General features: G+C 40.1%; 1 protein-coding gene across 1 annotated transcript in view; it reads right to left on the bottom strand.

The window, feature by feature from the left end:
* Positions 1-5,184: 5,184 nt before the first annotated feature.
* ADGRG7 (adhesion G protein-coupled receptor G7) overlaps positions 5,185-11,436 on the bottom strand; it is an 87,114-nt gene continuing 80,862 nt past the window's right edge. Inside the window, exon 16 of the mRNA XM_016941550.2 lies at positions 5,185-5,937. Within this exon, the coding sequence (XP_016797039.2) occupies positions 5,680-5,937 (258 nt within the window). The 3' untranslated portion in view covers positions 5,185-5,679. The remainder of the gene's footprint in view (positions 5,938-11,436) is intronic.

The raw sequence follows: 11,436 nt of genomic DNA, 5'->3' as shown, positions 1-11,436 counted from the left end.
AAAAAGAGAAGAAAACAATAAACTGGAAGAAATATTTTCACCAAGTGTAATAGTTAAAAGGCTATGATCTATAATAGATAAGAAACACAAATTTCTGAGAAAAAATTACAATACCTCAATTGAAAATGGGCCAAAATTATAAATAAGAAAATACTGCAACAAACAACTGTATTAAAAAAAGTTTATGGTCCTCCAAATGTTGATGACATTATACATTCTTGCAATGTTTTCTAAACAATATACCAATATACACTAGGGTCTTACATTTATCTGGTCAAGAGAATTTGGCACATTTATCTGAGTCAAGAGAATTTATTTTAAGGAAATAATGAAAAAGAAAGGAAAAAATACATGTACTAGTTTATTCATCACAGTGTCACTACATGTTAAATATTAAAATGATCTAAATATACAATACTAGGGAAACAACTTAGTAAATTATATCATATTATGCAATCATTAAGAAGACTGCATAACTAGGTAATAAGTGAAAATCAAATCATGTATTGTCATTAGTTATGTAAAATTCTTGTGTGTTCAGACAAACAGCATAGAGATTATGGAAAAACAGACAATAGTGAAAGTTAGGGAATTATGGATTTTGCTTTTGTAAAAGATACGCTTTGTGAATATTGCTTTTTCTGCTCCCAGCAAATTTCAAGTGTGTAATACACCGTTATCAACTATAGTCACCATGCTGTACATTATATCTCCAGAACTTATTTATCCTATAACTGAATGTTGTACCATTTGACCAACATCTCCCCTTTCCCCCAACTTCCCAGTCCCAGTCCATTCTACTCTCTGTTACTATGAGCTTGACTTATTTTTAGATTCTACATATAAGTAAGATCATGCAGTACGTTTCTTTCTGTGTCTGGGTTATTTCACTTATCATAATATCCTTCAGGTTAATCATGTTATTACAAATAGCAGTACCTCCTTTTTTAAGGCTGAATAGTACTCCATGGTGTGTGTGTGTGTGTGTGTGTGTGTGTGTGTGTGTGTGCCTGTATCATAATTTTTTTATCCATTCATCCTTCAATGAACACTTATGTTGTTTGTATATCTTAGCTATCATGAATAATGCCACAATAAACGTGGGAGCAGAAATATCTCCCTGAAGTACCGACTTCATTTCCTTTGGATATATACCCATCAAAGGGATTGTGGGTCATATGGTAGTTCTCTTTGTAATTTTTTGAGGAGCATTCATACTGTTTTCTATAGTGGGTGTACCAATTTCAATTCCCACCAACAATGTAAAAGGATTCCCTTTTCTCCACATCCTAGCTAACGCTTGTTATCTTTTAACATTATTGATCATAGCCATTCTAACAAGTATGAAGTGATATCTCATTGTGGCTTTCATTTGCATTTCCCTGATGGTTAGTGATGTTGAACATCATTTCATATAACTGTTGGCAACTTACATGTGTTTTTTGGGAAAATGTCTACTCAGGTCCTTTGCTCATTTTTTAATCAGGTTTTTTGTTTTGTTTGGTTTTGATTTTGGGTTTTTTTTGCTATTGAGTTGTATGTGAATATTTTTTAAAGCTGAAATTGTTACAGCAGTTTCCTCTTTCAGTAACCCCCCTCCCCGCAACCCCCAGTGTGGAACAGTCTTGGACCTCATCTGAGGAGCCATAGGAACTAAAAGGTTACATTAAGGGGTTTCCACAGAGCCAGAGAGCTCCGGTGTTTGACAGACTGGTAAAATCCAGTTGACACTTTTGTCTCAGATTTCCAAACACTTACAAAAAATGCCAAGCTCTTCTGAATGAGGCAATGATAAGCTGATAGCAATGAGCTTGAGAATGATCTCCCTTTGTTGGTGACAGGAAAAAAAAAAAGAGAGGCAAGATAAACTTTAAAATAGGAAAGATAAGAGAAAAAGCAATCCAAACGCTGACAATTTAACAGTGAACTCTGAATTGTCAATTAAGACCCAGAAAAGGAAATCCAAAGGTTAGGATGGTTTGCTCCCCAAAGAAACTGCACATGCCACCACAATAAAAAATAAAGGCTATTGGGCACTGTTATCACACAAAATAAACCAGAAAACACAGAAAGGCACAGCTGCCCACATACAATATCACAAAAATGAGTTCTGCAGTGCCTTGAGTCTCCCTTTCCTGCAATCCCCTCTTTTTAAAGTAAGTCACCCTTCTGCTCTTCTAATTTCTCTTTTTGCTCCTCAACTTCCAAGGCACCAAATAATTTCTTGGTCTCCCTAATTTCTTGATCTCCCTACTGACCCTATTCAAACCCTGCTCAGACAAGGCAGATGACTGACGAGTTTTAAAGTAGTTCTTTCCCAGGGAGTACTTGTACTTTGTCAGGGAGTGTAGTAGAAGTTCTTTAATGTTTTGATGCCAACATCCCTTCCCTGATGTAATTGTCTTTTCTCCAGTCCATGCTATTCTATCAACCAAGTCATCTTCCATCTGTCCACTTCATAGTGGGTATGTGACCCAAGCTGGAGCAATATTCCCAGAACACAATGCCTGTGGGTACACTACCCAAGCAAGATATGCCAGTCCTGGGCCTGTTTGCCTTCAGTTCTCTCCTCTCCTTGCGCCTGTTGTATTGTGTAATACGGGGGGACTTGGCCCGGGCTCAGCAGGCTGCAGCCAGTGGAAGATGTTGATGGGAGGCTGCAGGACAGGAGGAAAGGGGAAGCCAGGATTCTTCTTCGGTTCTTCTTTCTGGGTAGAGCAGGCTGCCTCTTTTTGGCTGCAGCTCCCACCATTGGCCCGCCCTGGTTTCAGCCGCAGGCCTGGCTGTGGAAATTCTTCTTACTTTATCTCTCTGGCTTAAAAGAGGTTTCTGCTTTCTTATTTTGCTAATCTCTACATTTCCTGCCTCATTCTCCAATTTGTCTCTGAGCTTGTTAAACACCACAAAACCAACTGTCTGCTTTAAAATTTTATTTTAAATACTTAATGTGCTTTCTGTTTTCCTGCTGGAATGATAACTAGAATTAGAGTCATTCCATGAGATTTTACTTGTGGATACTAAGAGAAAAAAGGTCTCTTCCTGTTAGATCATTAGGCTATAAGATTAGGGATGCCAATAGCCAATTTCCAGCCACCTAAACCCAATTTTAGAATGACATCAAATACAGAAGCACACAGAGCCAGGAGACGGAGAGAAAAAGAATATCTGACACATTCTTAGCACTCCCTGTGAAAGGATAGAGTTCCCTGATCCCCGTCACAGGGCATGTGACAGGGGTGTGGCTCGCTGGGCTCCCTGCCTCCTAGGCGGAACATGCAGACAGGCAGGTGAAGAGGTCGTGGGGAAAGCCTCTGGGCCCCAACCCCACAGCACCGTCTATGGGTGGGTGTCTGCCACTCCCAGAGCCCAAGTGGTTGTGTGTTACAGTGTGCGCTTTCAGCTTTGCCATCTGCAGACAGCTTGTGTTAATCAGTTCAATAAGCCCTCTGCCTTATCGCCAGGGCAGAGGGCCAGTGTGATAGTTTTCTGTATCCTGAGTTCTTGCCCAGTGTACCGGCAAAATCGAATCACACGTGGGCTTGAAGGATGAGTGCAAGGTTTTACTGAGTGGTGGAGGTGGCTCTCGGTGAGGTGGATGGGGAGCTGGAAAAGGGGAATGGAGTGGGAAGGTGATCTTCCCCTGGAGTCTGGCTGTCCTTGGCCAACATTCAGAAGCCTCTTCCCTCCTTCTCTGCCACACCACCCCACCATTCTCCACCGCTCTTTTCCTCTGCTCTTCTCGATGTTCAGCCCCTTATGTGTGTGTCGCTAAGGTCTCGAGTTTATACGGACACAGGATGGGGGTCGTGGTGGGCCAGAGTGGCCTTGGAAAATGCAACATTTGGGCATGAAAACAGGAGTGCCTGTTCTCACTTAGGTCCATGGGAGCAGACCCCAGGGTGGAGCCCTCACCAGGGACCCTGCCCTTCTCTACTCAGCACTTCCCTGCCCCCTCCCATATCACTTGTTCTAAATAGACCTAAAGTTAGCATTATCATATATTTCATAACTCAAACCATGACACTTGAAGGTAAAAGGGGCTGCTGGTAATGCTTAACTCAGAAAAACAGGCACAAATTGGGACTTGCCCAGGCAAACTAAAACACATAGTAATCCTACCAACTCGGTCCTTGGACTTTACATTAACTGATCCATTAAATTACTTTCACCTTTAACCTAATTTGAGTTGGGTTTCTATCATTAAACTGAAAATTGCTGACCTGTGCATGAGACAATGATTTAAATCAAAGAAATTATTTCCTAGTGGTAGGATTCATTTCAGGGTAGACAGAAGAAAATCCATGTTCACCTGAATTAGTCACCACAATTGCATGTGGAGCTTGCACATTTATAGTACAGATATTTCAGCAACATTTTATGGAATTTTAGTTACTATGCCCCAAAAGTGCTGAAAAACGTGCAAAGAAAACAACTGTAATTACAAAGGGAAACACATACACTTACCCTCAGGCTAAATATGGCTCTTTGGTGATTTTTTTTTTTTTTAACATTTAAAGTGGCCCTAACTTAAGGTTAATTTTCATCTGAATACAAATTTTGAGTCAACCACATCTTATCATTTTCCCTGTGCCCAGCTACTATTTAGGTGCAGCCCTATGATGCCACTAAGAACACTGGCTTTTGAGGTCTGCTTTTATTCTTTATTCTCTTCCCTTTACTTTTTTCTGTTCTCCTATAAATATAGGCTCTTGTTGGCTTGCCCAGGAACCCAAAAGTCTTCTGCAACTATTTCTCTAGAAAACACACATTCTTTAGAGAGTGCCAAGCCCACATGACATTTGTTAATGTCTGAATTCCGTGCACTGACAGCAGCTGTCTTGTTTATGGCAAAACAGAAAACAGCAATTTAAAGACTATATATCCTAAGTCCAGTGGGAATGCTCACCACCCAAATAGAGGCCATTTTTTTTAATGAGGAAGCCATTCATAATTCAAGTGTTTGACTTTCCATGAGCAGTTAAATCTTTTAAAAGCCATAAACGATGATTACGACTAACTTCTCATTTTGGGGGTCTCAGTGCCACTTCAGTGAAAGAGCAAATATATTAAGAACTGGAAGGAAATATCCATTTAGTAACAAACTAACCTGTCTCGCTGCCCATTTCTTACAGAGCCAATTCTCCTGGTCACAAAACACACTTTTTTTTAAACAGAAAAAAAATATCGCTTTTCAAAGTTTGAATTGGTGCCAAATTCTTCATTGGAAATAAAAGTACAAGCACATACGACTGTAAAATATTCAGAGGTCAAAAGTTTAATACATACAAGCAAATCCCCACACACTGTTCATCAGGAGTCATTTTGTTCTGGAAGGTAAAGTTTTCTCTGTGTCCTTTATAGTAACTTGTAAAAGAATTTGTTATAGGTTCTACATTTTTGTCAAAGTGTGTCACAAAGATTTAACGATATAAGGAACAATGGTACTCTTGTATGTTGTGTGAAATTCTTCACCTTATTCAAGTACAAATCTATTGAAAAATAGAAAAACTACCAAGTCCATTATGCCGAATAATAATAAACAACAGGTTTTATCTAATTCTTAATCCTGAGCAAAATACATTGAGGAAGACTTTCTGAGAGGACTGGGAAATAAAGGAGAGAAACAGGTAAGACTCAAACGAGGTGATTAAAAACACCACAACAGGTAAGTTTTACTGTCTAGATGCTTTCCTTTGCATTGTCACTTTCAGAGAGTGTGATTTCCTCAGTACTCGGAGAGGTTTCCAGTAGCCTAAAGCGTTCATGTAAGGTTGGCAATGACCTGAGGAAATTATACATCTTTACACGCAGCCTCGGCCGCGTCACTGAAGGCAATGACTTCCTTCTCCCAATAGACGATAGCAACATCAACACTTTGGAAGCTTCACTCTGGAAGATTTTTGTTCTAACAGTGTACAGGATAAAAATTTGCAATCCCTGCAGATAGAACAAAAGTTTAATGTTGGGTAAGTGCTGAGATACAGTATCAAGGAAGACATTTTATTTCACTCTGCCACCCAACCTTCTCATCTGCATGGCACTTCCCCAACTTGAATTTGCCAGTGTGCAGCTGCCATGCACTTTTTAATCTAAGAGGGTTGAGGCAAAGTTTTCCCATATACAAAGACCTACATGTAACAGTACAATAGCAGATATAGAAGACCCGAGTTCAGGTCCTGGGTTGCCACTAGCTGGCTGTGTAAATTTGCTTATTTCATAATCTTGATAATCTTCAACTTCCTGAAGGAAGAAGATTAACTATGAAATACCTAATTCTTCTCCCAGTTCTAACATTCTGTGCTTCCATATTTCTTGGAGTTATAGTAACATAGCTAGAAATTTGTGCACTTAAGGACAAAAAAATGTGAAGCCCTTCTAGTCACTGCTTTTCTGTACTTCACAGATGAAGACCAGATGTACATGAGAAATTGAGCCACAAAACACTGAATAATATTTTCTATATGTTTCCAGTAAAAACTGCCATTTATTGAAGTCATATCAGTATCAGACCCTTGCTTTTCACTTAACCCTCATCATTTGATCATTCTCATGTAATCCTCACATCAACCCAATACAACAAGCCTTATCATCCACATGTTTCAGATAAGGAAACTAAAGTTCAGATAAACTAAGTAGTTTGTCCACGATCTCCCAACCAGTACTCAGTGGAGTCTGGAATTGAATTCTTACATCTTTAGCTCCAAAACCCCTCCTCTATCCAATATACGGTGCTGCCTATACTGTTGCCTGTAACTGTAATAGAAAGTGACTGCAAAGTGTATCATAGCTTTTAAGATGCCGCTGTTAATTCTTTATTAATATCCTTTGTGGAAATGACAGATGAAATAGCATCTGTAGTTAAGTTGATAATATTGTGCCAATGTCAGTTTCTTGATTTTGACAGTATACTATGGCTGTATAAGATATTATCATTTGGGAAAGCTGGACAAAGAATATGTGGGAGCTATACTATTTTTCCAAAATTTTTTATTAAATCATTTCAAAATGAAAAGATATTTTTAAAAATAAATATCCTTGGATGTCTCCCACATTGGCATCTATAGGGCCCCAACCTTTTTAAGAGTTTATTTTTGGAATCATATCCTGTGAGTACTGTTATTGGAGACTTCTGGTACTATGGAAAGGCCCTTATAGTTTGACTAAAAAATCAATAAGTGTTGGCAAGAGACAGACTTGTTCTCTGGCCAAAAGTAGAAAAAGTAGCTTGATTATTACTCAACAGGTGGTATCTAACACATCAGAAGAAAGGCCCTATGACAGTGCGTGCTTGGAAACACAGGTTTCAGAAGGACAGGAGTGGTCATTGGCCATCCTGATTGTTCAAGGGAGAGAAATTTATTTGGGGCACATGAGAAATCCAGTCTCTAGAAAACCATCTTTTTTGTGGCATACACTATTTCGTCTGATTTTTCCAGAATTTAAATTCTAAAGTAAACTAAGATTTGATCAAATTTCTGTTGGTACAATAATTAGGAAAAGACCCTAGACCATGGATAATTCATAAAAACACCATCCTGTTGGACCTGTTTGGGTGGACTCCCAATATTTCTGTGCTTCCTAAAAGCCCAAAAATGTTATTTGAAAAGAAAAAATGTGTGGGTCAGACTGATTACCAGTAACACAAAAATCAAATTGTGCCTTCTAAGTAATATCTGTAGCATTTAGTAAATGTTTATTAGAATTATAGCATTCTAAATCTAGAAGTTTTATGTGTAAACAAATCTAGATATTCCTACACTTTAGTGTACATAGAAATCACCTGAGGTCCTTGTTTAAAATGAAGAGTCTCAGCTCCTATGCCTGTAGATTCTGGTTGAGTAGGTAAGGGGTGAGGCCCAGGAATCAGCATTTTAACATACTATGTAAGTTCTGATGTAAGCAATATTCAGATCCATTTTACAAAACACTGTGTTGATTTTAACACACATATTGCCCCACTACTCCATTTTATATTTTGCATACCTCACCCACAGAGGTTATGTGATTTTCCTATAATCATAGGAATCAATGGTAAAGCTGAATAACAGCCTAAGTTTCCTGACTTTTAGCTCCATGTCCTTGCCACATTGCGGCACTCAATTTTACCATGTTGTAATTTTTATCATTTTACCATTAACAGTTTTTACCATTTTACCATTAACATTTTGTTATGAACCTCTCTTTTATAATTTCCCCCTCCTATGCATGGAGAAGAGAATATCCTTGACTATGCCTTCATTCAGATTCCTCCCTAAATTCCTGCTCACTCTGGGCAACAAGCCCATGGATCAATTGGCAATGTCAGACGAGGCTTACCTTACTTATTGATCTTCTAGGAGTTTCCATTTGATATTGACAATCGTAAAGAACTGAGTTATATCCCTGTAAATTTAGTGGCAGGCACCCATCCATTATCTAAGGGAATTAATCCTAAAAGGCACTGGAGAGGGCTACCTGGGATAAAGGATGAGGTTCTTAGAAGCATTAAATATGGTGGTAGCAATTCAAAAAGCCAAGCAGCTCCCCACACTGCATTATATAGTCTGATCAAATGCCCTTCCTAACAATTTCCATTTTGTATCAAAGACTTTCCTCCTCAATGACATTTTACCATAGCCAGAAACAGCCAACATGACACCAGCTTCACACTGTAGTTACCGTTCTTAGCAACTTAATGGGATAGTCATCAAAATTGCAGTTTCTTCATGAAATACAGAATAGCTCATCCTGATATTGAACAAAGATGTTATCTACTGTGAAAGATATGCACAAGCAAGTTCCTTGCACTCAGAGAACTGATGTTCTAGTTGAGGAGATGAGAAGAGTATGCATAAAAAGTTAATTTTATAGGGTAAAAAGAAGAGAGGACAAAAACATTTACAAAACAATATTTTTATTTGATAATGAGTCATATTTATTCACTTAGTTGATAGTTAATAAGGCTAGAATGAAAGTCATCACCACAAAAGAATAAAGCCCATCAATAAATAAACTATGTAGATTGTATCAAAGTCATTTTGATAATGTATTAAAGTAACATAAGATATGATCATTGGAAAAGTTGAGTAAAGTGTACATAGGAATTCCCCATACTATTTGCAACATCTTATGGGTCTAAAATTGTTTCAAAATAATTTATGTTTAAAAAGGGATGACATAAGAATGGGGAAGGGTGGAGCCAAGATGGCCGAATAGGAACAGCTCCAGTCTACAGCTCCCAGCCTGAGCGATGCAGAAGACGGGTGATTTCTGCATTTCCAACTGAGGTACCAGGTTCATCTCACTGGGGAGTGCCAGACAGTGGGTGCAAGACAGTGGGTACAGAGCACCGTGTGTGAGCTGAAGCAGGGCAAGGCATCGCCTCACCCGGGAAGCACAGTGGGTCAGGGAATTCCCTTTCCTAGTCAAAGAAAGGGGTGACAGACGGCACCTGGAAAATCGGGTCACTCCCACCCTAATACCGCACTTTTCCAATGGGCTTAACAAACGGCACACCAGGAGATTATATCTCGCACCTGGGTCGGAGGGTCCTACGCCCATGGAGGCTCGCTCATTGCTAGCACAGCAGTCTGAGATCAAACTGCAAGGCGGCAGCAAGGCTGAGGGAGGGGGCGCCTGCCATTGCTGAGGCTTGAGTAGGTAACCAAAGGCACCGGGAAGCTCGAACTAGGTGGAGCCCACCACAGCTCAAGGAGGCCTGCCTGCCTCTGTAGGCTCCACCTCTGGGGGCAGGGCACAAACAAAAGGCAGCAGTAACCTCTGCAGACTTAAATGTCCCTGTCTGACAGCTTTGAAGAGAGTAGTGGTTCTCCCAGCACGCAGCTTGAGATCTGAGAACGGGCAGACTGCCTCCTCAAGTGGGTCCCTGACCCCCAAGTAGCCTAACTGGGAGGCACCCCCCAGTAGGGGCGGACTGACACCTCACATGGCCGGGTACTCCTCTGAGACAAAACTTCCAGAGGAACGATCAGGCAGCAGCATTTGCGGTTCACCAATATCCACTGTTCTGCAGCCACCACTGCTGATACCCAGGCAAACAGGGTCTGGAGTGGACCTCCAGCAAACTCCAACAGACCTGCAGCTGAGGGTCCTGACTGTTAGAAGGAAAACTATCAAACAGAAAGGACATCCAAACCAAAAACCCATCTGTATGTCACCATCACCAAAGACCAAAGGTAGATAAAATCACAAAGATGGGGGAAAAAACGAGCAGAAAAACCTGAAACTCTAAAGATCAGAGTGCCTCTCCTCCTCCAAAGGAATGCAGCTCCTCAATGGAACAAAGCTGGATGGAGAATGACTTTGACGAGTTAAGAGAAGAAGGCTTCAGAAGATCAAACTACTCCAAGCTAAAGGAGGAAGTTCGAACCCATGGCAAAGAAGTTAAAAACCTTGAAAAAAAATTAGACAAATGGCTAACTAGAATAACCAATGCAGAGAAGTCCTTAAAGGACGTGATGGAGCTGAAAACCACGGCACGAGAACTACGTGATGAATGCACAAGCCTCAGTAGCTGATGCGATCAACTGGAAGAAAGGGTATCAGCGATGGAAGGCGAAATGAATGAAAAGAAGCGAGACGGGAAGTTTAGAGAAAAAAGAATAAAAAGAAATGAACAAAGCCTCCAAGAAATATGGGACTATGTGAAAAGACCAAATCTATGTCTGATTGGTGTACCTGAAAGTGACGGGGAGAAAGGAACCAAGTTGGAAAACACTCTGCAGTATATTATCCAGGAGAACTTCCCCAATCTAGCAAGGCAAGCCAACATTCAGATTCAGGAAATACAGAGAATGCCACAAAGATACTCCTCGAGAAGAGCAACTCCAAGACACATAATTGTCAGATTCACCAAAGTCAAAATGAAGGAAAAAATGTTAAGGGCAGCCAGAGACAAAGGTCCGGTTACCCACAAAGGGAAGCCCATCAGACTAACAGCACATCTCTCGGCAGAAACTCTACAAGCCAGAAGAGAGTGGGGGCCAATATTCAACATTCTTAAAGAAAAGAATTTTCAACCCAGAATTTCATATCCAGCCAAACTAAGCTTCATAAATGAAGAAGAAATAAAATCCTTTACAGACAAGCAAATGCTGAGAGATTTTGTCACTACCAGGCCTGTCCTAAAAGAGCTCCTGAAGGAAGCACTAAATACGGAAAGGAATAACTGGTACCAGCCACTGCAAAAACATGCCAAATTGTAAAGACCATCAAGGCTAGGAAGAAACTGCATCAACTAACGAGCAAAATAACTGGCTAACATAATGACAGGATCAAATTCACACGTAACAATATTAACCTTAAATGTAAATGGACTAAATGCTCCAATTAAAAGACACAGACTGGCAAATTGGATAAAGAGTCAAGACCCATCAGTGTGCTGTATTCAGGAAACACATCTCACGTGCAGAGACACACATAGGCTCAAAATAAAGG

This window comes from Pan troglodytes, chromosome 2 (assembly GCF_028858775.2).
Source record: "Pan troglodytes isolate AG18354 chromosome 2, NHGRI_mPanTro3-v2.0_pri, whole genome shotgun sequence".
Taxonomy (NCBI): domain Eukaryota; kingdom Metazoa; phylum Chordata; class Mammalia; order Primates; family Hominidae; genus Pan; species Pan troglodytes.
The sequence above is the reverse complement of the archived record's forward strand: the minus strand, read 5'-3'. Positions and strand labels throughout refer to the sequence as shown.